The sequence below is a fragment of the Amblyomma mixtum genome, chromosome 3 (assembly GCF_055824585.1).
Source record: "Amblyomma mixtum isolate Tamu chromosome 3, ASM5582458v1, whole genome shotgun sequence".
NCBI lineage: Eukaryota > Metazoa > Arthropoda > Arachnida > Ixodida > Ixodidae > Amblyomma > Amblyomma mixtum.
This window is the reverse complement of record NC_143014.1, coordinates 191136520-191162671: the sequence shown is the minus strand read 5'-3', so window position 1 is coordinate 191162671 and position 26152 is coordinate 191136520. Positions and strand designations below refer to the sequence as shown.

General features: G+C 48.4%; 1 protein-coding gene across 8 annotated transcripts in view; it reads right to left on the bottom strand.

Moving 5' to 3' along the window:
• LOC149353062 (GTPase-activating Rap/Ran-GAP domain-like protein 3) overlaps positions 1–26152 on the bottom strand; it is an 829394-nt gene that overhangs the window by 14225 nt on the left and 789017 nt on the right. For all 8 annotated transcript variants that reach the window (XM_089582257.1, XM_089582254.1, XM_089582252.1 and 5 more), the window contains 10 exons: positions 21649–21760; positions 20559–20604; positions 18345–18451; positions 12431–12546; positions 7944–8048; positions 7513–7587; positions 7181–7244; positions 6074–6223; positions 4963–5076; positions 1701–2078 (listed from right to left, as the gene is read on the bottom strand). In XM_089582257.1, coding sequence (XP_089438383.1) covers positions 1701–2078; positions 4963–5076; positions 6074–6223; positions 7181–7244; positions 7513–7587; positions 7944–8048; positions 12431–12546; positions 18345–18451; positions 20559–20604; positions 21649–21760 — 1267 coding nt within the window. The remainder of the gene's footprint in view (positions 1–1700; positions 2079–4962; positions 5077–6073; positions 6224–7180; positions 7245–7512; positions 7588–7943; positions 8049–12430; positions 12547–18344; positions 18452–20558; positions 20605–21648; positions 21761–26152) is intronic.

Genomic DNA, 26152 nt, shown 5'->3' with positions numbered 1-26152 from the left:
GCGAGTTGCGCTCATGGATTTATTTTCGGCATCCTTCAAATGTGGACCGCGCCAGAGCATTTTGTCCAAGTACATTAACCCTAAAGTGATTACTTTGATACTGATTCTGACTGTACATCAGGTTGTGCAATTAAAAAGCGCGGTAGAGAACTAGGGCGAACACAATAAAAAAGAACACTGCGTTCACCTACAAATATTTGCTTATTCAACGGAAATCAATTAGAGCAATTAACTGCGAGGATGGCCCACAGCCTCCGAAAGCAGTGGGAAAAAAGCACATCTCACGGGCGTTGTCTAAGGTTGCTCTTCTTTCACCTTAGCGACCGAGGTTACCCCCCCCCCCCCCCCCCCCCCGTATGTGTATTTGCCAACAACAGCAGTTCTTAATGGGATAACAGACTGGAAACTACAATGATGGAATCGCGCTCCAGGTGAGACATCCAGGCAGCATCTAAAGTGTCTCGCGTCATTAGGTATTCATATTCAGAGCGTAAGCTCTACTTCCCGACCAAAGCTACAAAATCCCGGCCATCGCTAAAGCCTTGACTTTGCATAAAAAATATATAATATATATATATAAAATATATATTGACACGACTGGGATTTGAATTCGCGGCAGCGCGAACAGGTTAGCTTCGCTGGCTACTGCACGAGGGCAATATGATATCGCCGCAGCCGATCACGCCTCCTGTAGAACTGCAACGCATTCTCGCGCTGTGCATTGCACATAGCTGTCTTTATCAGCTTCCATATGCAGCGCGAACATATCAGATCAGCTTAGAGTCTAATATCGTCGCCGTGCTGACGACGCAGCAAAGCGCAACCATGAGCCAATTAGGCTAAATACATGCTTTCGCACGTCTACTCGGTTTAACTACGTTTTAACCGAACGATTTCTTCAATCATTCAACACTAATAAAAGCAGAGCTTGTACGCCTGTACAGGACGCAAGATACCCAGCTCAGGCCGTACGCCCACCACGGTCGTTTGCACGTTGCCTTTCCTTTGGACAACGGCCTATGACATGTATTTTCAGAACGTCCGTGGGATCACATGGGCGGTTTCTTAGCTGATGACGCAAACCCCCGTTCGCGAAAGATAGCGCGAACACGAATATAGGTTGAATATAAGCTCGGCCATCTTACAGTTGACTGAATCAAAGTGGGTGCAATTTGCTTTCAAATGGATTTAATACAATTAGGCGAAATGATAACCACATGACGTCGTATACTATACAAGGTGATGAAATTTCTCTTCTACGGCATAGTCGCGCAAATAAAGCTTTCATTCTAATATTAAAAATATCAAAGAGCCTCACTATTATTCCAGGCGCACCGACCACATTCTTAAAATTCGCGAGTGTCATACCAGGACTCGCCTTTGAGCCAACTCCTTCTCTGTCAAATCATCCGGAGACTGGAATAGGTTGACTGAAGCGCAAGCGTGCTGTGCTAATGGAGACATTTTTCTTTCTACGTTGTAATCTCTCTGCTGTGATGCCTTCGGGCGCTGCGGTGTTATGTCTGAATAAAGAATAAACAGCATTTCTAGACCCCCGCGAAAAGCGGAGGGGAACCGCGCTGGTTGGCGCGGGAGAAAAGCGACCTAACATGCATTAGCTATTGTCTGCCAGCTGCGGCTATACGCGTCGGCGCCCTTTGGCTCGTTTAGTGTTGTCGGAAGTGTTTGGTGCCACGCACGGTTGTAGCAGAGCAGCAGTTCGGCCTCATCGTCCTCGTAGATGTCGAGGGCGGCCACAAGGTGCGCCTTGGCGGCGTCCACCGTATGCAGTCGGGTGGCGTCGCCCGTCTTCTCGCTGACCAGGTCGAACTGGTGGCGGTAGCCGACGCAGATGTGGTTGTCCGGGCTGTCCACGAGGGTGAGCAGCGCGGGCGCCTCGGGGACGAGCAGCTCGCGCACCAGCTGGAAGCCGTCCACCGTGTCCGTGTCCGAGGCGGCGCACCAGGTGGTCCAGGCGGCCGAGTGGCGCCACTGCAGCACCAGCAGCCGACGCCCCACGGCCGCCGCCATGCGCAGGTGGCTGCCGCCCGGCCGGCTCAGCGCGTACAGGTGGCACCCTGCAGAGAGGGACATCGTGAAGGCGCGTTTCAGTTTTGCTTGTAAAAGGTGGGACAGCACAGGACAGGAGACACGAGAACGACACCACGGGCGCACTGTTCCCGTTTACGGCAGCGTTCAGTGTTTACGGCTGAGCGTTCACTGTTCTATAGACGGCCGTGCAGCTGCAGTCGCTGAAATACTTATCAGTGGCTTGGAAAATGAAAAAAAAAAAAATTAAGAAATAAAGCCTCAACCTCATCGCGTTAGTAAAAGGGCAAGTTGGTCATTTTCTTGAGACACAGCTGCAGCGCGAAAACCGCAAACGCGTAACGAAGAAACACCCACAGACAAGTACAATCGCTGCAGACACAACTCATGAGTGTAGCGATTGTCCTAATCGCATTACTTCGATAACACTAGCCGATTTTCGCCTGGTGTTGCACTTTTACAACGAACAAACTGCTCGTTCGGAGAAGAGGATGTGTGGCACATTATACGCTGTAGATATATATAAAAATAAAGTTGGTTGGTTTTCAAAAGTAAATCGGAAGTAGTTTTGATTTTTACAACCTTTATTCCAATCTCAAGCTCCTTATCAACAAAAACAAAGCAGTTATTCACAAAATTGCATTCATATTTACAGCTGCATCTGAAATTTGAATCGTAACGTGCATACGTAAGAATGCCAGCACTGACACACTGACAGATACAGTGGGCATGGGACCAAAAAAGTTAATAACTGAGTTTCATTCGCTTTTTCCTTTCTTTCCTTGTTTCTTTCTGTCTTTTTTTTTTCTTCTTATGACCACAGCAAACGAAACATGCCGCAAGTCCTTCGGAGTGAGTGTATAAAGGTCTCTACCATGAAAGAGTCGTTATTATTGCTCGCTTGTACAAAATGTTTCGCCGCAGCGCCATTCAGGGCCTACCTCTGTCGGTAGATCAAGTGACCACAATGATTGCGTGAATTAATGCCTGGCATACGGCAGACAGTCAGATTTGTATTCTCGGCGTTGATGCACCAGACATTCATTTGGCGTTCCTCGCGTATGTGGTTATCGTTGCAGAAAACCTCTGAGACGGACCATTCATGTGTATACGGGACGCAAGGCGAGCTAAACATCCTTCGGGCCACCTGTCTTGCCCGAAGGCTTCCTAAACGCCGGTAAGTTTTTCTTCAACTTTCTTCGATTGGACGTCTTTTTCTTTTCTAATTTCTGCCATGTTGCAGTGACCTGTTGAGGTTTAAAGCAAGTCGGATATTTTAGTGTTAATTTTACCAGACAGTGATTAAGCACAGTACTGCTGCAGGAACACTTTTGCGCCAGAATAAATAGCATCGAACGAGAAGGGCACAAACAAAAAGACCCTCAAATCCTCAATAAGATTCCTTAAAAAATCCGTTTACATCTGTGTCACACAGTGACACCTAGCTGTCACTGTCACTGTGTGTTCTGTGTCATACAGTGACCCAGAGCACATAATATCCAATATTTCGGCGCCGTCGTTACAGCGCAAGTATGTTATGACCCATACCTAACAATTCTGGACAAAAGCATTTTTGAACGGGAACGAGTTTATGAGCGCAACTTTTTCATATATTGTAAGATTTCGCTATAAGAATCAATATATTCGGAGACCTCCCGTCGGTAGGCTTGAATTTTTTCGCTCAAGCAATTTTCCTGAATTCGTCACTTCTTTTCACACTCTGCCACTCTCTAATTCACTTCCCTACCCTCAGCAGCTACTCCGCCACTCTAATAGACCACCGGTTGTCAGTACTGCGCACATTACGTTTTGCGCATGTCCACCGCGCCGCTTCAAGCTATGTGCGCACTCTGCGATGTTGTTGGTGATGTTCGATTTGTGTGTCTCTCGCATCGTGTAAACGAGGGCTCCCGAACTGAGCATCGATCAGTGTCACTGTCCCTCTCGAAGATTTTAGAGGACACTAGACTTATATGACAGTAGCAGAGACGCAATAATTTAAGTAAGTGACTCAATCGGAGCAATTGCCGGTAGGCCACTGCGAGGATAATCCCGTCTGTAAATTCACACCACCACCACGGCTACCATGTCTATGTCAGCCGCTTCCCAAACAGCAGCCTTTTATCATAATGGTAAGCCTTTTTCACGTTAGTACCGTATTGTTACTGAAGAAAGCACGCGCGACATTGCAACATTCATTTCACAAAGAGCCATAATGTCGAAGGCAATTTTTTTCAGAGAGAGGAAAGAGGTGAAATAAAAGTATTAGCGATAAGAAACACGAGCCTATCTCGCGCTGTGTCAGTTAGGAAATGGTGCGCAAAAAATCTCTGCCAGGTTTATGTGGTAAAGACCTAAGACAACTAAAAGATAAGTGCTGTTACAAAACGACATCGCCGGACGAGTATTATATAACGACTGTACTTAAATGAGAGGGATTATTGGAATTATTAGCGCCCGCGCACTTCTCGAGTTACCGAGCTTGTTCAGATGGCAGCAAAGAAAAAATTAGGGCTCCAGCTGTATGCTTTATAACGAAAACAGAAAAAAAAAACGACAGGAGATTGAAGCCATTTTCTGTAGAAACGCGAAATGATTGTTTCCACGTAAAGAAACGGAAGACACAGGTCCGAAGACTTAGCTATTGTGAGCTCTGTCGATAAGAGACAAAAAAGCGGCGACAGCGGGTCATTAACGAAGAGCATGAGTTATTCAAAACGCTGCCCTTTCACGGGTCCGCATTCGTGATGGAAAAGATTTGCAGACAGACCTTCCATCATGGTAATGGCTTCTGAGGATCAGGCTTCAGCCTAAATAAAACTGCAACCGGAGAGATATTTTCAGCGAAGTAAAAGAAAAATTAAAAAAACAAAAAAAAACGAAAAAAGAAAGAACGAAATAAACGCTCTTCACCTTTGGTGCGTTCCAGCTTGTGGTCTCGGAGGTCAGACCGCGTGCGCACGAGAGAATTTCCCGTGTCTCCTTCGAAGTCCGTGAGTCGAAACACGTGTACCCTGCTGTCTCTTCCTGTGAACGAAATCAGGCAAATTGATGGTTAGGCAGGGGGAAAAACTGAAAACAGAAAACAGTAAGCTTTTCATTTGGCTTCGGCTCATGATGGAGACAAAAACATTAATTTTCGACATCAGTAATAGCCCTAAACCAAGCATGTGCTAAAAAATGTTTGCTAAAAGCCTATCCCCTGCTCGCTCCATATGTTTCTTTTCTTTTTCATCAAAAAAAAAAAAAAGGAAGCAGCAGCTGAACAGATTAGTAAATTTTTCCCGGCTGACCAGAAGTCCCACTGTAACAGCGACCTATAAATTGCTACAAGAATAAAATGTGTCTCTAGTTGGTCTGCTGCGACGATTTGCACTACAGCAGTCAAGACACAGTTCCATTGAAGGAACCAAAGCTAGCGAACCTGCCAGCAGTAGGAGCTCACATTTTCATGAAGGCAAAGGCGACTCACGCCGAAGGCTGCAAGTGAAATGACCCGATGTGTGGAGACAGACGTGCCACTATATTTGGCCTCTGGTTTCGAGTTACACGGTACGATGTCGCCCAGTAACTTTCTAGTGTCCCGAGTGATACCTTGTCTCAGAAAATCAAGCTTCGGCACCTCTTGCGGTCTTATTGTCTAAACAACGATCTTGAGGATGTACCATGAACATGAACATGTTCGCGCTTGATAGATGCGCCGGCTACTCCTTTTTGTATAAGGGAAGAAAACACACTAGAGCTGGCGACACAAAGGTCAACAAAACACAGCTATAACCCATTAACCCACACAATTCACAAAACGGACACTACAGTCCACACACCAGAATGCTATCATAAAATTGAAAATATACGATAAGCAATGATAAGTGCCAATGGCAGTAAACTATGGAATAACTTATCCGACTCATGATAGTAGCACACTCTCCTTATTATTCATGTGAGGGGGTCACAGGGCGTATAAGCCGGACTTTTCACACAGAAAATAATAGTAAGAAAAGGTAGGCACGAAACGTTCACTCACCTCGATCTGTTCTGAAAAGCAGTATGCCGTGAGCTTCCACCACGCTGATTTGCTTCACTAGGACAGTTTTGTCAAATATCATCCTGTGCGTGAGACCTTCCTCGATGAGAAAAATTCCGGACTCGGTCCCGAGAACCAGTTTGTTGTTGCCTGAAAAGCAGAAGGCGCGGCATGCGTTTTACGGCCGCCATCGATTCGTCGGCGATGTTGACTGTCTTCTTTTCATGTCTTTGTCATGTCTTTGCTACAAAACGCAGGAGGGTGCTGCCGGGCACAGGCAGCGCCGCAGAAATGAAACTAATTTGATCTCAAGTTGTAGCCGAAGCCACGCTTGCATTAAGCAGTTCTTTGTACGCCTCTACTCACTCACCGCCTTGCGCGCTTTGTTGAGAGTGCGGCTATGCGCTGTGCTCTGGCAGCGCGAATGCTTTGCTGCGTGAAGGAATAAACGTGATCGCGAGATTGCAGAGGATTCGCGCGCGCTATACGAGCAAGTCATCTGCACCGCGAACGATAACACAGTGGCGCTTCTGGATTCGGCTCGCTGTGACCGATGCGCGCGCTGCTAGCGGCAACAGATCTGTTCGGTTCACTGGGCGCACTTCGTATTGGTTTGTTTTTATACTCCGCTTCGGTGTAAACGCTTGCTCGCTCTTCGTGTTCGTTTCGTCTGTTCTTTTTTCGTGTCTGTCTGTCTGTTTTGTTTCGCCTCTCCCAGGCCTGCTGAGCAGCGCTTCTGTGGTGAGCGGTGATTGGCAAGGCGTGCTGGTTTTATGGTGATCAAGCGCCTTAAGCGGCTTCAGGTATAGCAGCAGACTCGTCCAGAGACACTGAAAACATATCTTCGCAGTCGGCCTGCCTGAAAGGTGCTCAGGGAAACAGAATCGAAAGAGCAACTGGGTGAGCAGAGCTGGCAAAGTAGATGTTTGTGAGATATGCGCAAATAAAGCAGAGAAGACTAACATTCAGTCGCATTTTACTATGAAAACAGCGTTACTGCGCTATTGTGGAAAAGACATCTTTCAAAAGAAGTTCGAGCAGCTCTACGATGGGCAGGTTTTCCCAGAAAGAAACGGCGACAGAGAATCAACATGCGCTCTCACTTACCCCAGGAGTCGCCGCACACGATCTCGTGAGGGAAATCCGGGTAAAAGCACTGTGGTTCCCAAGGCTGCAAAAAAAGTTGGAAAGAAAACAAGAGGAAAGAAGTTTCAGGCTGCAGTGCCTTATGACTCCGTACAAATAATTATCAACGAAGCATGCGCTCGGGCAGCAACTGTTCCGAGTAGTTCACGCTGGCACAAATGCGAACAAGTTTTGCCAGCACGCAAGTCACGTGAAAACGAACGCTAACTAGCAAACTGGTATGTTATCCCGCGCACACTCAGAAGTAAGCATGAGAAGTGAGAGAGAGAGAGAGAGAGAGAGACAGTGCTTACTTCTCGTTTGAAGAGACTAGTTGTGGCAAGACTGGTGGGGGCATCCCCTTTCACAATGGTGTCCAGCTTCAGCGCCTAAAGGGTGAAACAGAAATTCGCGAGTGCAGAAGTTTGGGCAACTCGATAAAATGTTTCAATCAAGAGCGGCGCAACAAACTAACCCAAGGAGAGAAGGTCGGCGCATATTGAGCGCATTCTTGCAGCCGAGATAACCCAGAACGTTAGCGCTTTTGAGTGTTTGTGTATGCGGTTCTCTGGCTGTACACGCCCGAACACGGGCTCAACTTTCGCGTGTATGAGTTGGACTACTTTTCACTGAGGTCAAATAGCAGGCCTTGAAGAACTCGACGCCCGCGGTTGCGAACTCTACCAGAGATTGACCAATAATGTGCGTGGATGAATGTCTCACTATGCACGGGAAAGCTGCTCACCTGTCCGATCCGCACGAATTCCACTTGTCTGGCCTCTTCCTTGCGACGCGAACCTCTGGGCGTCTCTGGTAGCACATCGCTGAATGCACGCCTGTTCAGCATGTTCTGTCAAAAAAGAGAGGACGCCGTGATATTTAAGATAGTATAGACTAGTTTAACAGTACGCGGTGATCTACAAACCTGCCCCAATTCATTTCTACATGCAAGACTGTAAAACCTGAAAACGTGGTCAGAGTTCCTAAGAGGAACTGCTAGCAATGAAGCGCACAGTGTAACTAAAGCGAAGTCCCTGCGCTATGCTGCCTCTTATAATCCAGTCCTTGATTTTGCAGCCACATGTGAAAGAGCTGCCGGCTGGTTTAAAGCAAACGCCGTGGACAACTGCAAAATACTGCTTGGTAGGCAGCAAAAGAGGATCCTCCAGCCGGTATTCTTTGTTTTTTCATGTTAATTTGCGACTCTGCCGTTACAGTAGAGAAATAAAATACAATCTATTATTGCGTTGGCTATCTTTCTTTTGACGCGGAATGTTTTTGAATGCCGTAAGGCTACCTTCTTCGCGAGTTTTTTTCGAGGGGCCAAAGATGACGTTCAAGCAAGCCTAACGCTGAACATGCAGTTTCAGTGAGTGCATCATGCACTGAAGCGCAGTGTGCTGAACGCAACCACTGCTTTCATATTAACGGATTTCTCCAATTTACTGAGAATTTACAAAATGCTTCAAGTCAAGTGAGAAAAGTCGGAGTTGTATTAGGAGGTGAAATAATGGATACACAGTGCACTTTTAAGGCGGAAGCCTTTAATGCCTCATCGTTGTAAGCAGGAGCTGTCGACAGAAAATGTCACGCTTTTCAGTTGGTCGAAACGGTCGTGACGACACAGTGCGCGAATTTCAAACGGGGCCAATTGTACTTCGGCTACTAACCATGCAACCAATTAAAGGGATCGTATAGTGATGCTCCAAGTAACTTTGACTGAGTTTAGTTAATTGCTTACTTAACCAATTAGTCCAATTAACCTTTCTAGTCAGACCAGATAAATAAATAAAACTGAGTAAGAAATTGGCCGAGCTTGGGAATCGAACCCCGGTCTCCGCAGTGCGAGTCGAGCACGCTACCACTCCGCCATGCCAACTCGATAGTTTGGAATGAACAAAGGTGCGTCTAGTGAAAACGGTATCTTCGTTCACTCCCATCTTCCTCCCTTCCCGTTACGGCGAGGTTTAGGTGTCCACCGAGATATGCGAGACACATTTCCTTTCCTCAAAAACCAATTTACCGACGAGCAAGTCGTATTCGTCCGCGTTTCTGATTGGTCCAAATTGTCGTGACGTCACCATGCGCGAATTTTGACGGGTGTCCACCGAAATATATGAGACAGTTACTGCGCAACTTCCTTTCCTCAAATACAATTTTCGTCTAGTGTCTACTGAGATATGTGAGACAGTTACTGCGTAATTTCCTTTCCTCAAATACAATTTTCATTTTCTTCACTACGGCCCCTCTTTCTTCTTTCACTCACACTTCCTCCCTTCCTGTACAGTGCGGCTCAGGTGTCCACCGAGATGACAGAGAATTACAGCGCCATTTCCTTTCCTCAAAAAGCGTTGCGTTCAAAGGGCAACGCATCGTGCCGAACGGATGGTGGCGTTCCGTGGACTCCCTGGCAGCGCCAACGTTTATAGCAGCGCTGCAACACGCTGTCGCGTTCCACTCCTAAAGGCGAAGCTTAAGCGTCATTAATGAGCAGTTAATTAATGCACCAACAAAATGGGAAGTGAACAATCGGGTAGCAGAATGCAGCACTCAGGCTTTCGCCTTTCACCACTTTAGCCGCTAAAGTTCCTCGTAATTTTCTTGGGAAAGCATCAGCACTGCTTTCGTTTTCTATAAATGGCTACTCACAAATATAGTAATAACTTGTGGAGCTCATCACGGCGCATGGTTAAAGATTGAACTAGGTTCAAAACAAGTAACTGCATTTGAATTAACCCTAAATAAACCTATATGTTTATATAGCCCTTTAAGAAGTTCCACAAGCAGGCTCCTCACACATGCTTACGAATTCGTCTGTATAGCAGTTACGCTTGTGCTCGGAGCGAACCAAAAGCAGGGACCGATTGCGCACTAAGCCTTTCCCCTTCTCTTTAACTAGAGCGGGAGCACCAGATGGAAATCTTCTTCGAGCGCTTAGCACCGCCACTTCACCGTTTGTATTCCCTCTCTGTGGGATAGCCTGCTTGCAGTGATTCGTGTAAGATCGACTTCCTCGAATTATTATTTTACGGACATAAGACCTGGCAGAGTTGTCTCGACTTTCGAGGCGCTAGGAATCTTGAGAGGCGGGTAGTTTGGCGCCTAAAGCGTAGATTATGGTGCGCAAAATTTTTCTTACCCTGGTGACATAACAAATGTATGGTGCAAACGTGTGTAAACTTCACCCACAGAAGAGATGAGAGATGGAGACGGTTCGTTGAGCACAACACTGAATAAAGGAAGTGAAAGGTGGAGCCCCAGTCCACTCGTCGCCATTCCGAGAAGAGGTCCGAATTAAGACAAGTCTTGTCGAAACGTTGGTCAGTGGGCAGAGACTTCCCACTCCTCTTGCTCAAGTTGGAACTTCGCCAACAATGTTTGGAACTGCCACCCCGATACGTTTATCCTGGATTGTTTCGGGCAGCTAGCACTGCTGTACAAGACTGACTTTGCGATTACAGCGTTTCTCATTACTGTGCCCTTATTCGCTGCGCCTAAATGACACCGCTGTTTGTCAGACTTGCTTGACCACAGGTGGAGTAGGGACACAAGGCACCGACAGCTCTTCCTGCTGTCTGCGTCTGTTGTATTAAGTTTAAGCCTTGAACCTTCAATACCACTGATTAAACGCGTAATGGCGTATGTACACAGCTGAACACCTTGCTTGTCGCTATAAGAGGGTGGTTTAACTTTTCTAGCCAATTTTAGCTACTTTCCCGCTAATCTGCCGCATCTAATATTCACATCGGTCGCGCTCAATAACCAGCAGTGGTAAGACTGGGAGTGTTCTAAGCATGTCTTATTGATTCTAGAGTTAGAATCGACAACTGAAAGCATACAATCATTGATGATTACCTTAAAATGAACAAGTTTATTCGTGAGTACATTAAATACGAGCTGACGGTAATATAGTGAATCTATTCCTGTGCTGAATTGCTCCTTTCATAACTGGCTCAAGCAACGTCACGGCCTTGCTACCGGTCACGGCCTTGCTACCCGTCACGGCCTAAGCGCTCAGTCAGGCGGACGATTAGAGTCGATCAGAGTCGAAGGACATCATTCGTTTCATCATAACTGTCTAAAAGAGTAGCCTGAACATCCACATTAAAGCGGCGAACAGATAAGTTTGGTTCGAAGAGTCGCCCGCGACTAACCCTAGTTTCGATAAAGATCGCTTCTCATAGAACCTCATCGGTGGGTGTTCAAACACGCTGCCAATTCGCCGTGCTTTTCACGGCTTGAACCATAACCTCGTAAATGCGATTGATAACGCTTTGCGGTGCTGTTGACCACTTGGCGCCGAAAGGATGGACTCAGAGCTTGGGTACACGAGCTAGTTGGCGGTTGAACTGTGCCTCCATAAACCAAGCAGTGCTGCAGCCTCGCCACTGATTGTCGTCACTGATCGACGCGTCAGAAAACCACGAACCTGTTCTCAAGTGCTCAAGTACGAGCAGCAGTGTGCACCCGGACTGCGATTGGCTGACGGGAGCTCTGCGCAGCTCCTGCAGTACTGCGCGACTAATGGTAAGGCAGAGCATAACGAACTAACGTATGTGAGCCTGAGCGGCAGGTTCAAGAGCCAATTTTTGAGCCCTCTAATTTCGGCCTCAAGTTAGGTCGACGAGCGTCGATATCTCGGCTTGCTTGTCTTTCTAATAATGTGAGGGCAGCGCAGAGGAAGAGAGAAAAATGAAGCGCTCTATTATTTTTTCAGTTCTGTGCTTTCCTAGGAAAGTTCGCGCTGCTTTCGCCGTCTCATGCAGCTTGGGCCTTGTTTTGCTGCGATTTCTGTGCTGTGACTGCCGTCGCGATGAGTAAGTACGCAGTGGGTCTACGTTTTCTTTTTCTTTTTTCCCTCTCTTTATATTTACCTCCTTTTCGTTTTAGAATTCTTTCCCTCCCTTCCCTTATATAGAGCAGAGAGGCGTTGTGGCCCATCTAGCGGCAGCTGCCAGCCTGTTTCTTAACCTCTCCTCCGTTTTCTTCTGTCCGCCTCTACGTTTCGAAGCCTAACTGTCATAGTAATTCTGACTTGAGGTTGAATACACGGGAAGTGGTTCGCAGGTGTTTGTGCAATACTGAAACGTCGGATCGCAGCGAGAACGTGCTCAGTGAACGTTGGCCATAACAGTGGGCTATGACGTAGTCAAAATCTGGAGGACGCGCTATCTGTATAGGCGTGCTCTTGGAGTGCACAAAAAGAAGAAAAAAAAAGAATGGGCGGCTTACCGTCCTGCTCTCTGACATGTGCTCATTGTAGAGGTCCTTGATGAGCATGTCCAACGTTCTCTCCCGCTTCTGTGCGAAGATTGGCGTGTTGAAGGCCGCCTTCTCTCCGTTGATCACTGCGAGAGCAACAACAGGCGTACTCACACTTCTGCACAATAAACAAAACTCAGGCGTAAATTCCCTAAGGCCGGCGCGCACTTTTCCAAAAGTCATCCGCGCTAATTCCCGCGTTTCCTTTGCAGCTTGGTACATAGGGGGGAAAGCCGCGAGTGCAGGTACTGAGGGAAAACTTTCAACCTTGCGTACTTTGGACAAATGCAGCATTGCGTGCGTTGTTAAGTCATTAAACGAGTACTCCATCATTGACCATATGGTAATTCAAAGCTAATTAATCACATCAGATACGAAAAAAACTTATTTCCTAAACATATCCAAAAAAAAAAGATCATTTCGACACACCCTGCAGCCCGAACTACACGTTCAAATGCAATAATTCTGAGCACGATAATGCCTGCAGTGAACCTTGAAAACGCGAGAATTCCCTTTCCTTCTGTTTTTTTTTATGTGTGTGTAGATGCAGTCGACCACGAACTTTTTCCTCTTCAGTATGCAGTTTACCTGATTTAGAATGTTTGCATACTTTTCTATTTTGCCAATGTCAGACAGGAGCGCGATCCATCACGCAAAAGGCGCCGGCAAATAATCAACCAGCACAGCTCAATAAATACTGCCACAGCGCAATGAGCGGCACTAAAGAAGCTGCAACGAGCCGGTAAACAGAGCTAAAAAATTTAGCAACTCGCTTTTCCCTTAAAAGGTCATCATTCGTGCCGAAGAAAATGCAGAAGACGAGAATGCTTGCCCCGGCACCTTTCTGCTTGTTTTTTTTTTTTTTTATATACGCTATCCAGCGCTTTTCATCTGTGTAAAATTATTGGCCGCTGGGGCGTGCATTCATCGATGTGACAAACTCTACCCTCGCAGACACATGCGGCTTTCCCAGATTCCGCGGTACATCGCGGCATTGAACGAAGCGAGAAAGTTTGTCCTCGTCGCAGTGCGAGCGAGGACTGTCAAGTCGATTTGCGGGAAGCGAATCCGTTAAAAATTCTTCGCGGCACCCGCGCCACAGACGTGATTCTCGTTTCTCCGCGCCAGCCGCAGAGACGCCGTCTCTAAAATTCGCTTTTTCTTTAAATGTTTCTACAACCCCGCACGCATTTGTCAACAACCTAGCGCACATTCCTCGAATGAAGTACAGCTGGCGTTTTACTTCTAGTACAAAGCTTAGTGGACGAGGAGGAAAAGAAAAGTGTCATAACGCCACAACAAAACCAAAAGGGAAACCCCGCAAAACGCAGGAGCAGTTCACGTCCCACGGGCTAGCGAAATGCGTAACGGGTCGCAGCTCTTCACAATTTGTCATATCTTCGAAACGCAACGGCGACAACTGAGATACGAAGGCAAGAGAGAAAGTGAGAGGTCGTAAAGTGTGTGTGTGTGGGGGGGGCACGAAGAGAAACCCGCAGCGGGCGGAAAGCGCGCCGCCTCAGTGAACAGGGTGGTCGCTCGCCGGGCGCGTGTCGGCACTGGCGACGCGCGTAGTAAACAGTGGGCGCGGGGCGAGGCGGCTCCCGGTCACGTCGTCACAGGCAGCCACCGCCGTCGCGCGGGTTGCCTCGTGTAGACACCTCAAACACTGCTCGCTAGGGTCCGGAGAGACTCGGATCGTGTGGCCCCGTATTTCCATCACGTACGCGTAGCAGCAGGCTGCTGCTCGCGACCCCCCTCCTCCCCGCCCTCATCATTGCCCCTGTCGCTTGCTTTCTCCGCGACTTGTACAGTGCCCTGCACCACATGGAACCGAAGGAGGAAAAGGCGGAAAAACACGCTACAGCCCGAGCGCTGCCTTTGAGCTTGAGAACACTTTAATATCCTCGCCAACGCGCTGAATGCCTTAAAATTCTGACGGCGGAAGCCGTTAAGAGAGTCCGCAGTGCGAAATGCGGAAAGATGTGTAAAGCGAAACAGACGCAAAAAAAAAAGTGAAAAAGAGGAAGCCATGTGTAACGTGTATGGTGCTGACACTCGGAGTGTTTGTTTGCGTTGGCGGCTCAGACAGCGGCTCAGAGAGACAACGTGTATGCTAAAAACTTCGGTTCCCGAGGAAGGGTTAAGGCGTGGTTCACGTATTCTTTTGCTCTAGCCTAGGGCGATCGCAAGGCTGGCGTGTTGGCTTAGGTCTTTCAGTTGCCATGCATAGCTTCTTGCTGGCAGCTGCGCAGCAAGAAACAGAGGCGCAGCAAAGCCACGGCAGAGTATTACAAATAATGCGCTAAATTAATCACGACTTTTCCGTTCTTGCACGGCAGCGCTTAATACCAAAGCTGCGTATTTCACAATTCATTTATTCGGTGTGTTTCTAAGACACAAGTACTAGCCTAACGAAATTTCACGCCCGATCGGTCGAGCGATATTTTAGAATACCGAACTACGTGCTTGCCGTACTAATGGGCACCTAAAAGCCTTCGGCTAATCTGCTACTAATGCAGCGTCAGGACCTGCATACTAACGTCGAGTTCTTGGGCTGACGGTATGCGTGGCCCCTTCGGGAGGAATCAACAGAACTGACGTCATTAGGATCTGCACTTCAATCGAACAGAGCCCCTTCTACGACTCGGCTGGCTACCCTCCGCCCACTGCCGAACGTGACGTATATGCTCATCCTGCCCACGGCCCGCTGCCCGCATGGGGAGCCGGCGCACGCATGTACTATCGGGGACAAAAGTGGTATACTCCACGCGGCCGGAGCCGGAGCAACGGAAAACTGCGGGGCGAGCTAAAGCACGAAACATTGAAACAAGCCAAGCGGCATGCCTGCTGATAATAAAGGTCACGCATTGGCTGTCTCGGTCCCAGATGCCGCCTGTAGATGGCGCTGCAACGCAGTTTTCCATTGCTCCAGCTCCCGCCGCGTGGAGTATACCATTTTTGTCCCCGATAGTACGTTGAGGCTTGAGCCAGCCTCGTTCAGCGAACACCACACGGATGCGGCAAGCGGGGTCATCGGTATCCTTACGGAGGCAAGCTGCTTTATTATTAATGTATCCATAGGCGGTCGGTACCGACGCGAGCGGACCATAGCTCGGTGCATCCTATCGCTGAGCGAAGCGCAGGGCAGCGTGCGCCGATCGAAACACACCTCCTGTCTTCATTCGTGTTGCATCATGTTACAAAACGAGAGTGAGCGGTAAGTATGCACCCAGTGCCACAGGTTGCACTCGACCGTGTTTTTCCGGAAATTTCCGGAGCAGACAAGAGAAGCGTCTGCTGCGCGCGCCTCTGCGACCGGCCGCAGCAGGTGACTCCGCCGCGCACATCGGCCGCGAGTGTAGCGGAAGAGCGCCCGCGGCGACTGTTGTTTGCGCTCACCAGCGGCTGTGGAGGAAGCGCCGGTGCTGCTCTTCAAAAATGCAGGTGACATTCAGCGCCCCTGTTTGAACTCGGGCTCCGAGGGAGAGGACAGGCGCCGGTGGCATCGGCCGGGCAAGCGCTGTTCACGCGAGCGCAGGAGAGCGGGTTTCAACTGCGGACTGCCTTGCGGGAGCGCGCATGGCCGCACCGGAAGGATCCCGCACGCGGATAGGGAAAACATCGGCCGCGGCAAATGCCGCCTCGTCGCGATCGGCGCGGCTGCACGCGCGCATCTCTTGGCTCCCGCGCAAACAGTGAGTTTCAACCGCGGAGCACGGGAACCTTGGAAGCTGTCGAAACGAACCCCCGACATAAAAGAGAGACAAAAAGAAAACTGCAGCGTCGGCAAGAAGAGAAGGCGAGATTTCTATACTGTTAGATACCTCCACGAGCCGCGCTGTATACGTCACGTGCGTTTGCTTTTAACGCTGCAGAGTTTCAACACACGCATGAAACAGGCGACCCGTTCTAACGAGCCACAATTTGCTGAAGACAGCGAAAGCTCTTGTTTTATCGTTTTGGCGAAGGTATACAGGGGCTGATCCCAAGCTACTTTTTTTCACCAAGCAGCTTTCGCTGCTGCTCCAGCGTCCTGCTCTGTCGCAGATCAATTTCAAAAAGGCGCTTTATGATCGCGCGTGAAGATGCTCCTCGCAACACTTACGTACTTTAGTTATATGAGATGATCCCGCGTTGATACACGCACAGATATATTAATGCTGCGTTGCGTCCAGTCAGAAGTGCACCCTGTATTTAAATGATCGGTTTATTGGGGTTTAACGTTCCAAAGCCACTCAGGCTGTGAGGGACGCCGTAGTGGAGGGCTCCGGAAATTTCGACCACCTGGGGTTTGTTAACGTGCACTGACATTGCACCGTACACGGGCCTCTAGAATTTCGCATCCCTCGAAATTTGACCGCCGCGACCTGGATGGAACCCGAGCCGTTCGGGTCAGCAGCCGAGCGCCATAACCAATGAGCCACCGCGGCGGCTTAGTATTCAAATGAATGAGATGCACGAAAATTTGCTCGGCCATCATCTGGTACCCGTTCGGCGGCTTTATTCTCAACAATTCATGTCGAGAGAGAAACTGCGTGAACCACGAGCAAGGCCGCACTAAATGATATTTTCTTGCCATAAAATGGCCACACCTTCCCGGCTCTACTTATCTAAGACGTCAAAAACCTTTCAAGCACAAGTAATGCCGAAATGATGCCATATAAAATAGTTCTGCACGATTAGCAATCTTAAACGCTTCCAACGCACGATATACTCCGTAAATATCCCAGAACGGTAGGACAAAATCGGGTAATGACGTGGCGGCGATGAAGTTCATGAATTCAAGAAGTGCTTGCGCACAAATGTATTCAACAGCAACGCATGCTTTCAAAATTCTAATCACAACTCTGAAAATTAAGGTCCAAAAGTAGCTACGCCTACACGTGGTCCTGTACGCCTACACACTTACAGCGCTTGACAAAGTGCAGTAGCGCCGAAGTCAAATGTAAAAAAAAAAAAGAAGCGTTATTTCGTTTCCGTCTACGCTCTGTATGCAAAACGGCCCGCCATTTATCGCGCGCATAGGCGTACGGTGCCGAGGAAAAGATGTCATAAACATTCGGACAACAATAGGTCAGAGCTACAATTTCTGTCCGTGACATCGCGCATGTTGCAAATAAGTTTCGCCATGCGAAAGAAAAGCGCGATCTGCCACAATATTGGTGCGACACGAAAGTTTCTAAACCCTCATGAATAATTCAGAGGCACCGCCTTAAAATCGGAAGCACAATTCAGCCGCTACGCCGGCGACGAGTCCGTGCCTGAGGGCACGGACTCTTTTTGTTCAAGGAGAAAAAAAAAAACACTTTTGGTATACGTTTCCCGGGAGCAATCTCACCGAAAGTCCAGAAGGCAGTGTGCATAACACGCATTTAAATATGCACACTCGAAGCTAAAGCGCGAATATAAACAAACAAATTATCAAAATTCCTCAACTACAACGAATGAAACTAGAACAAAACACCGAAACGTGACGCGGTGATCGGTAGTCAGAGGCACAGAATTGACAAATTATGATGACAGCATGTGCAATAAGCTAGCAATCGCGTCCGCGCGAATTACGCGAAGCATATATGTTTAAAAAGAACGGGTGCAGTCACTGTGAAGTTCGCCGCAAACGATGTTCAGTAAAAGGATGCAATAGGATTTGCCGGGCTAGTTGGTTCATTTCTTCTAAGTGTCGTGAATGTGTCTTCCTTGTCCTAACCCTTTCGCGCAGTTAAATCTTTTTTCAGATGTTCAGTAAAGCATTCGTTCCGAACGCCTCTCTTCACAGGATGCAACAAGCGAGCGTTGCCATCGGGCTGAGGTCAGGGGGAGGAAGATTGCAGCCACGTATCTACCAGGGTTCTCGGTGGGAAAAAAAAAATATTGGACTTACGCTTAACCAGTACAAATTCTCTGAACTCCTGGTGGTTGTGGAACACCGGAGGACACGGGAGCGACGGTCCAAACAGCGGCACAGACTCCTCCGAGAAGAGGGACAACCTGCAAAGTGTAGAAAAGCTGCGTAAGCGTTTGAAACGTTCCCTGTGAGTTGAGAGCACGCGGTCCTTGTGGGTCGCAGCGGGTTTGACTTGAGCTAGTCGGCAAGGATTACTGATTTGGGCGGCCCGAAATCTTGTACGTAAGGACGTGAAATACAACTGAGGCTGTTGACATCTGTCGGCTTACTCCGCTTACCGGCGCTAAAGCTGTTTGTTCCTAGATCAATGTGAATGATGCATTGCTGGGACGTAAAGTGCCTCATATATCAAGAGCCGCATCATAGTTGCAGACAGGTACAACCAGTGCTCAGTAGCTTGTGCTTCTCCTCACAGCCGCTCTGATTTCGGGAAAGTTGTCTTCCGTGAGCGAAGCATTCAAGTGGCAGCCTTTTCGCAATCGCACGAAGTTGCGCTGTGGAATTTTTATGGGCTCCCACGACCGCACCGCACATACCTTCGGGATAATTGTCTGCATGTAAATGTCATACCACTGGGAAGTGATCGCGGGGCAATGATGAAACGTTTGCGGACAGCACGAGGCTTCTTCAGTGCGGAAGCGCAACTGTCCCGCGGTGCTGCCCGGCCGTCAATGCGACGGCTTTGAACGCGGTCATTTTTAACACCGCGCGCGTGGTGGCCTGGCCACTCAATTCCTAGAGCGTCTAGCCTTTCGCTGAAACAGCGACCTTCAGGCCTCGCTCTGCAGCCTTTGGCCCGACTGCTTTATTTGGAGACTAGGCGGATGGGCACGTTGGTATGTCAGGATCATTCATTGGCCATCAGCTCCTATTACATACCCCTGTGCTCGCCCACGGAGGAAAGTATACTCTATGTCCTATCGAAGCGCATGCCAACGAGCAATCAATGGAAGCATTTCTTAGCAAAAAAAAAAAATTACAACCATTGAAATGAAAGTTTTATGAGCCTCCACGAGATAAAGTTATTTTAAAAAGTAATGAGACTGCGTGCTAAGTAGTGCACTGCTGTAACCTGCCTCCACCAAGCCCCATTTAATACAAACACACACGAAGCTTGTTTCTTTTCATTTACTCTCAGCAATGAGCAGTTATTCAACGACCAGCGTACTTATTGTGCGTACTTACTCTACGTGTGTTGTTCTGTGTTCACTTCTGCCTGCTGAGCGTCATATAGGGCTCCGCGTTCTAAAATTTAACTTGGCGATTTTATACCTTCCTTGCACAACACGGAACGCTGCCTGGCTCTTTGTTTTGTCTGGTGTGACTGAAATAAATGAGGGCTCTCTCGACGCTCCTTAGACAGTTGCATTCTGCTTTGCTGGTTTCGGTTGCTGTGAGCTTCAGAGCTCTATTGTACGATCGCATAACGGTTTAGCACAACGGAGAATAGCAGGTGAGTAAGCGAACTCTCTGCTCATTTGCACACTGTAACTTTTAAACTAAGCCTTGCCTCCCGCGCCATTTACTGCAGCTACTGTCGTAAACGGCAGCATGCGGGGCAGGACCGTTTTATAGCTCATTTCACACTGGTTTAAAATGCATACCGCAGTGTTTTGAGTCGTATGGTGCAGCTTTTCAGGGCTAGCTCTCTGCTCGGCTTCCACACGCTTCTGGTGGTCTTGCAATAACTCACGGCAAGCCGGTGGCACACAGTCAAATTTCAATTTGTACAACTGTCGCGGATGTCGCGGTTTGGAAAAATGACATGCACCAAGTGTAGATGCGTAGATAACTTGAAATTGAAGGCGAGAACAACTGCCTGATTGCTAGTGGAAAAGATAATTAAAGAGTATAATGCGTTCAGTAACTAATAAACTAATGCCTCGTTTTTTAGCTTTCCGCAGAGCGCCGCGCCCACTGCTTAGCCCTGGTTGAACTCCAGAGGTCACTGAGCACCTTTTCGGAGCACTAAGTAAAGCGCTGAATTGGAACGACCCAACTTTTATGCCATGCTACCGATGCCTGTCTATAAGAAATCAGGCGGCGGCTATTTGGACAAGGTAAGTTGTTGGGCAAGTTGGTGACGAAAGCCCATGACTACAGTGCGACGAACGGGACAATAAAGATTCGTCGCGCTGTAGACATGTGCTATTTGAAAAAAAAAAAAACAACGAAAGAGCCTCCACTCACCTGTACGCATCCTCCTCTCGTATGTAAGACACAACTGCAAAAATGTCTGTGTTGCAGGAGTAAAGGAACATGCAGTGGTGGCAGACTCGGCTTCAGACTCAGTACTTCAGACTCGACACAAAATACCCCGAGGAACGCTTGTTGGAACAAATGAATGGGATTAAGGTGGCAGGGTTCCAAACAGCGACGGTGTGCAATGGCATCAATGCGGCAAAAACTGCGAATAACACTCCATAATCACCGTACTTCCAGTAGTGCAAAACAACAAGACGCATAAGCGTGAGCAGTTTGCAGTTAGGCCAAAAATGTAGCGTTTACTACTATTGCCCTGACGCTGCAACAGCACGCATAGTGCTTTCAATCTGGAGGCCAAGACAGCTTTCTCTCAAATGCTCCTAGCGCTCACAGTGACCCAATCGTCCAACGTCGGTTTCCCAATTCTCATATCGGAAAATCTGCCATGTAGTGCTGCAAGGCACTAAGATGGACAGAAAAAAAGCGAGCATACCTCTTTTGTTCATCAATGATGCCTGTACTCCTGCTTATGTCCACGGACGCTTTTCTTCAGTTTTTTTTTTTTTTTGTAAGCTTAAAGAAATAAAGAAGCCGAAGTTCGCTCAAGTGCTCACGCCATTACAATTAAATGCCAAGAGCAACGACGTTATCAGTGCGAGTGGAACTACTACGAAGCACTCAGAAGGGTTTTTTTTTTAACCTGTTTGAGTTTCCTAATTACTAGACAGCAAGTGCCGCCAATTTTTAAATGAAGAACAACATCCAAGCCGCGAGACAAGTGTAGACACCTGGCAGAGGGAGACGCCGGGAGATTCCCAAGTCTGCTAGACGCACGAGTTCTAGCAGCTAGCCTGTGTATACCAGCGCGCGGATATTCACTCTCGCACTACATGCGAAAGAATTAATCTATAAAGGAAGCTTACTGCCTCTTATGCACCTCGAGTTAGTAGCAGTTGAGAGTTCTACCCGAACAAACACAACCCAAGCTCCCCGCAAGAGCCAAGAAATATTGCTTCCCGCAGAGTCCTTAGGCTTGAAACAATGCAGAAAATACCAAAAACGCGCTTTTGGATACGGGTAAACTGAGACTTGATCATGGATGGTTTGAAGTTGCAGTGGTCTTCGTAGCTTCCATTCAAGAAAATGATGTTAACGATATCGTTCCCGATGTGGCGTTTCCGTTCCACCTAGGCAAAAAAAAAAAAAAGAAGAAAACGGGACATTCATATCTTTTAGCATTTTAATGATCCTTATTGCATACAAAATTGCACTGACACCACAAAACTGCCAAAATAGACCTCTACCTCTGCATCGTAAGATCATGGGATTGGGTAATTTTCTTATGGTCACTTTGACAGGAAGAGCGTGACCATTTTGAAACGAAAAAAAAAAAACGGTGGTTACTGAACAGTTCACGAGAGCGTATATAGTCACCCATCATGAAACACAACTGAAAGCAGAGCTCGAGCCGTATTCTATAAGCTCTCCATTTTCCTTTGTCCATTTGGCGCCCGTTCGGTCCTCTGTCACTGCACGCTCAGATATACGCGCGGAATTCAAGCGTCTGTAGCAAGCGACCCAGCCATTGGGTGGTTGGCGACCGGATCTTGCCATTGGCTGATATTGAATGCAATATGCAGTCAGAGGTGAGGTGCATCGCAGCGCTCAGACAACAGCAGGCGACCAGACCTGACCACTGGCTGCCATTGGCTGCGTTATGAAGCCAGTGGTGAAGTCCGGTCGCCGACCCCCCAATGGCCGGGTCGCTTTCTATGGGCACTTGAAAGCCGCGGGTATATCTGAGTGACCACTGACAGATGACCTAATGGAAGTGAAACGGACAACGGGAAACAGGCAGCTTATGGAGTACGGCTCCGGGCACCACAGGTGAAAAGCAGCGACGAAATCCACCCGCAATGTGAACTTTTATCGGCGCCCGTGGCTTACGAGAGCACGGCAACGTAACAATGCAAATCAAAGTGTTTATTTAGCGGCGTACAGGGCACCCGGGGGCACAGAAGCCAGTGTAACTGGAGGCATGTAGTGAAAGAAAGCTTCGAACACGGTTAACTGAATGCATCGTAAAAACGCGTTCACGCTTCTACGCTGAATCCACTTCCTATGCCACTTTTCAACCGCATACATGACAAACACCACGGTGGAGCAGAACACAAAGATAAAAATAGAAATCGGCGACATTCATTTCAGGAAAAGGGCGGGTATCGACGAGGAGCAAAATGAAATGGTCGTCCTAACATCGGCGACCACCACAAGAAGAACGCCGCAACGAGGATTAGCTCCGCAAGCAGGGGCGACAGGAACAACGGCAGCGCCAAAGTGGTGGCTCTGCTCGCGGCGTGCTTGCCGAAGCCCATGATGACACCGCAGCCAACGGGATTGCCCATGCCACCTGTGGACTTGCTCGTGACGTCGCCGCTGGCGCCATAGTTGTCCGGCTGTTCGTAGACGACGCACGAACGGGACACGATACTGTCATTGCCGTGCAGTCGGATCCTCTGGCTACTAATCTGCACCTGGGCGACGAGATCGTCGGACGCGTCCACGTTGCCCAGGTCACCGAGGTGGGAGTTTTCCGAAGTCGAGGGGCCATGCTCCTTACCGTACGGGTTGAAGTGGGCCCCGACTAGACCGCAGTTTTCGGAGACGTTGCCCGACTCGTTGATCGTGAGCCCGTGTTTGCCGGGATCGAGGCCATCTATGATGCCTCGGATGGTGACCAGATCGCCACGCGACATGAACACCAGCAGGCCTTCTACGTCCTTGCCCACGATGTGGCAGCTTGCCTTCCTAAGCTTGGAATCGGCGGTAAACGTACGGGCCATCTGCAACAAGTGAACCACCGCCACAAGCAGCAACTGGCGGCTCCAGCCTGCCGCCATCGGGCGCACCGTGCTCCGCAAGGCTCAGAGACGCTCGCAGCCGGCTTTCGCTGTCGTGGGTCTGCGTGACGGCAGCGAGCGCAGCAACAAGAGAGCTGCCGAACGATCGCGGAAAGCGCCGAAGAAGTCGGTTCGAAGCACAGGAGGAGCTCTGGCATCAATGGGACCTCATCTTGCCGCTCATGACTTGCGCATAACAGCGGGTTCGCACCGTCGCCAGAAGGTGTCCACAAAATTCCGGAAGGCACGGAGCTACTAGAAGCTATGAGCTCGCAGGAGGAAGGTACTTGAGGCGAAGAAATTGCTATTCGCGGCCGCGCACAGGAGCGTGCTCGATTTTCGTCTTCTTCTTTACCTCAGTAAACATTCGATTTTTCTCTTCGCTCTTCTTTCTCTTCTTTTCAGGGGGAACAAAGCAGCGGTCCAAATGTTTCATGAACACACATGAACGGCAGTAATATGCTCGAAGACGGCAGCAGAAGAGCCCATGCAGGATGGAGGTGGGATAAATGAACTCACCACCATGAACCTATAGCATGAAAACAGGCTGCAAGTTATCGTGCGAGCAAGCCTGCCTGTTAACGTAACCCAAACTACTAACGTCAGATGAGAGACACGAGCAAAGGCGCAGGACGAAAAATACGGAACTGAAAAGGTTCTTCAGGGTAGGCTAGGCTTCGAGCGATAAAGTGAAGGCAGTCAAAAAAATACAGTGCTTGCGAAGCCCTATCACGCAGCAAAAGCGTAGAAGTTGGTGTGCCCACCCGATCTATCCACATATGCGTTCAGTGTTGGAAGTCTGCAGCTCTGTGCGGCCTGCGCGTCCTCAGGCTGGCGCGAAAGGCGGAACGGTGAATTCGATTAGAATTTCAGATGCTGGAACCCCGGCCCTCCGAGGGGGCGCCGTTTCGCGAGTAGAGAGCTGATAGGCTGAATATCGCGCAGTCGGCTCGAAGTGCTGCTCCAGCGGTGAAAAATGGTTCGAAAGAACGAAATTTTTCGTGAGGGCCGCGCCAGCCGGTAGAGTCACAGTCTCCAAACTTGGTTAAAGAAACCCTTTGTCTGGGGCGATGCTTGAATTATATTGCTACTACCTGGAATAAGCAATATGCCGCTCTATATCGTCATTAATGGTAGGTCTCCAGCACTTTTTCTTCACAGTCATTCTGAGATGGAAATGGTCAATGTCTTGGCCAGTAGCGTGGCCAGAAAAGGGTTTTCGGCCAGGGGGGAGGGATCGCAAATATGTTCACAACGGCCCTATCACCCTTGCTTATACCCCTGCCACACGGCAAATTTAATGTCATTCCCATCGAATGACATTCGTTCAAAACGACATTAGTTTGCTGCCACACGAGAAAATCTAATGTCATTCGATGAAAACGACATTAGGTATCGAATGAGTTCCCTGAACACATTCGCCTGCGACGTCCGAGCTAATGTGTTCCCTCGACACCAGAGACTTGGTGAGAATATACACCGAAAAACACGATTACAAAAACGTCACAAGCACTGTAATATTTCCGCGTCCCTACGATTGTGCTGTCGTTCATTTATGTATATAAAAATGCCAAATATAATTGGAAAAAAATAAAACTCACTCTCGCTACCAGCCTTGCGTGGTTAACATTCACAACATGGCGACGCCCAGCTCGCCCGCTTCGGACCGTATACTGCGTCGCCGCTGCATTTTTCGACGCGATAGCTTGCTCTAAACGGTTGTATTCGCTTTTATTTTGTGCATTCTCATCCCTCCGTAACAATATAGGTTTGAAATATCAGTCGCTTTTGAGATAAATTTCAAAATTTCATGATGCTAGGCTTAACTATGTACGGCGACCACTGTCGTCATAGCAACGACCCCGAGCGAAGTATTTCTCCAACTTTGCACTAGAATCTACATTTTCATTTCATCCAATTGATTTACATTAAAAAAAACAAAGCCTTCGAATGCATTCATTACTGCCGTTAATAAAAGAGAAAAACGTTTTTTCGGCACTCAGTTCAGGAGGTTTGACTTGCTATCGTATAGATGGCGCCACAGTATGTTATGCTTCTCGCGCGCTACGCTAGTCACACCCAACCACCGTGCTCCCTACCAAAACTGTTGTGAGGACGGGCGGCAGTGCGTGCAAGGTGCGCCCGTAGCATGCGCAAAGCTTTTGCGGAGACGCACAGCTAATACTGTCTAATTTCACCATAGAGAGCATTTCACAATATGACGTCCGCCATTTGCCTGCCGCCGCTGGCTGAGGTTTGGCTTGGCTTGGACTTGTGGTGGATAGCAGTGATTAACACGTTATTGAAATCAACGTTTTTAGATCCCTCGCACAGCGCGCCTATCTAAATACGTTGATTAAAATGAGGATGAAGATTTTAGAATCGGTTTCCATTAGCAAAGCAATACTTTTTGCAACGTATTGAAGCATACATCGAAATTTTTGTATGCTGTACTCACTGTACTCTCTTTCCATCGCAATCGCCATCATTTGCAAATGACATTAGTTTTTGCCGTGTAGCAGCGCGCAGAAAAAATGACATTAAGTCGAACAAATGTCATTCGATGAGAATGACATTAAATTTGCCGTGTGGCAGGGGTATTAGTTCCTACGACGGTAACACTGACCAGGCCAGAACACCAAGTAAAGTAAGTCGAATGGAAATAAAAGCACTCCAAGA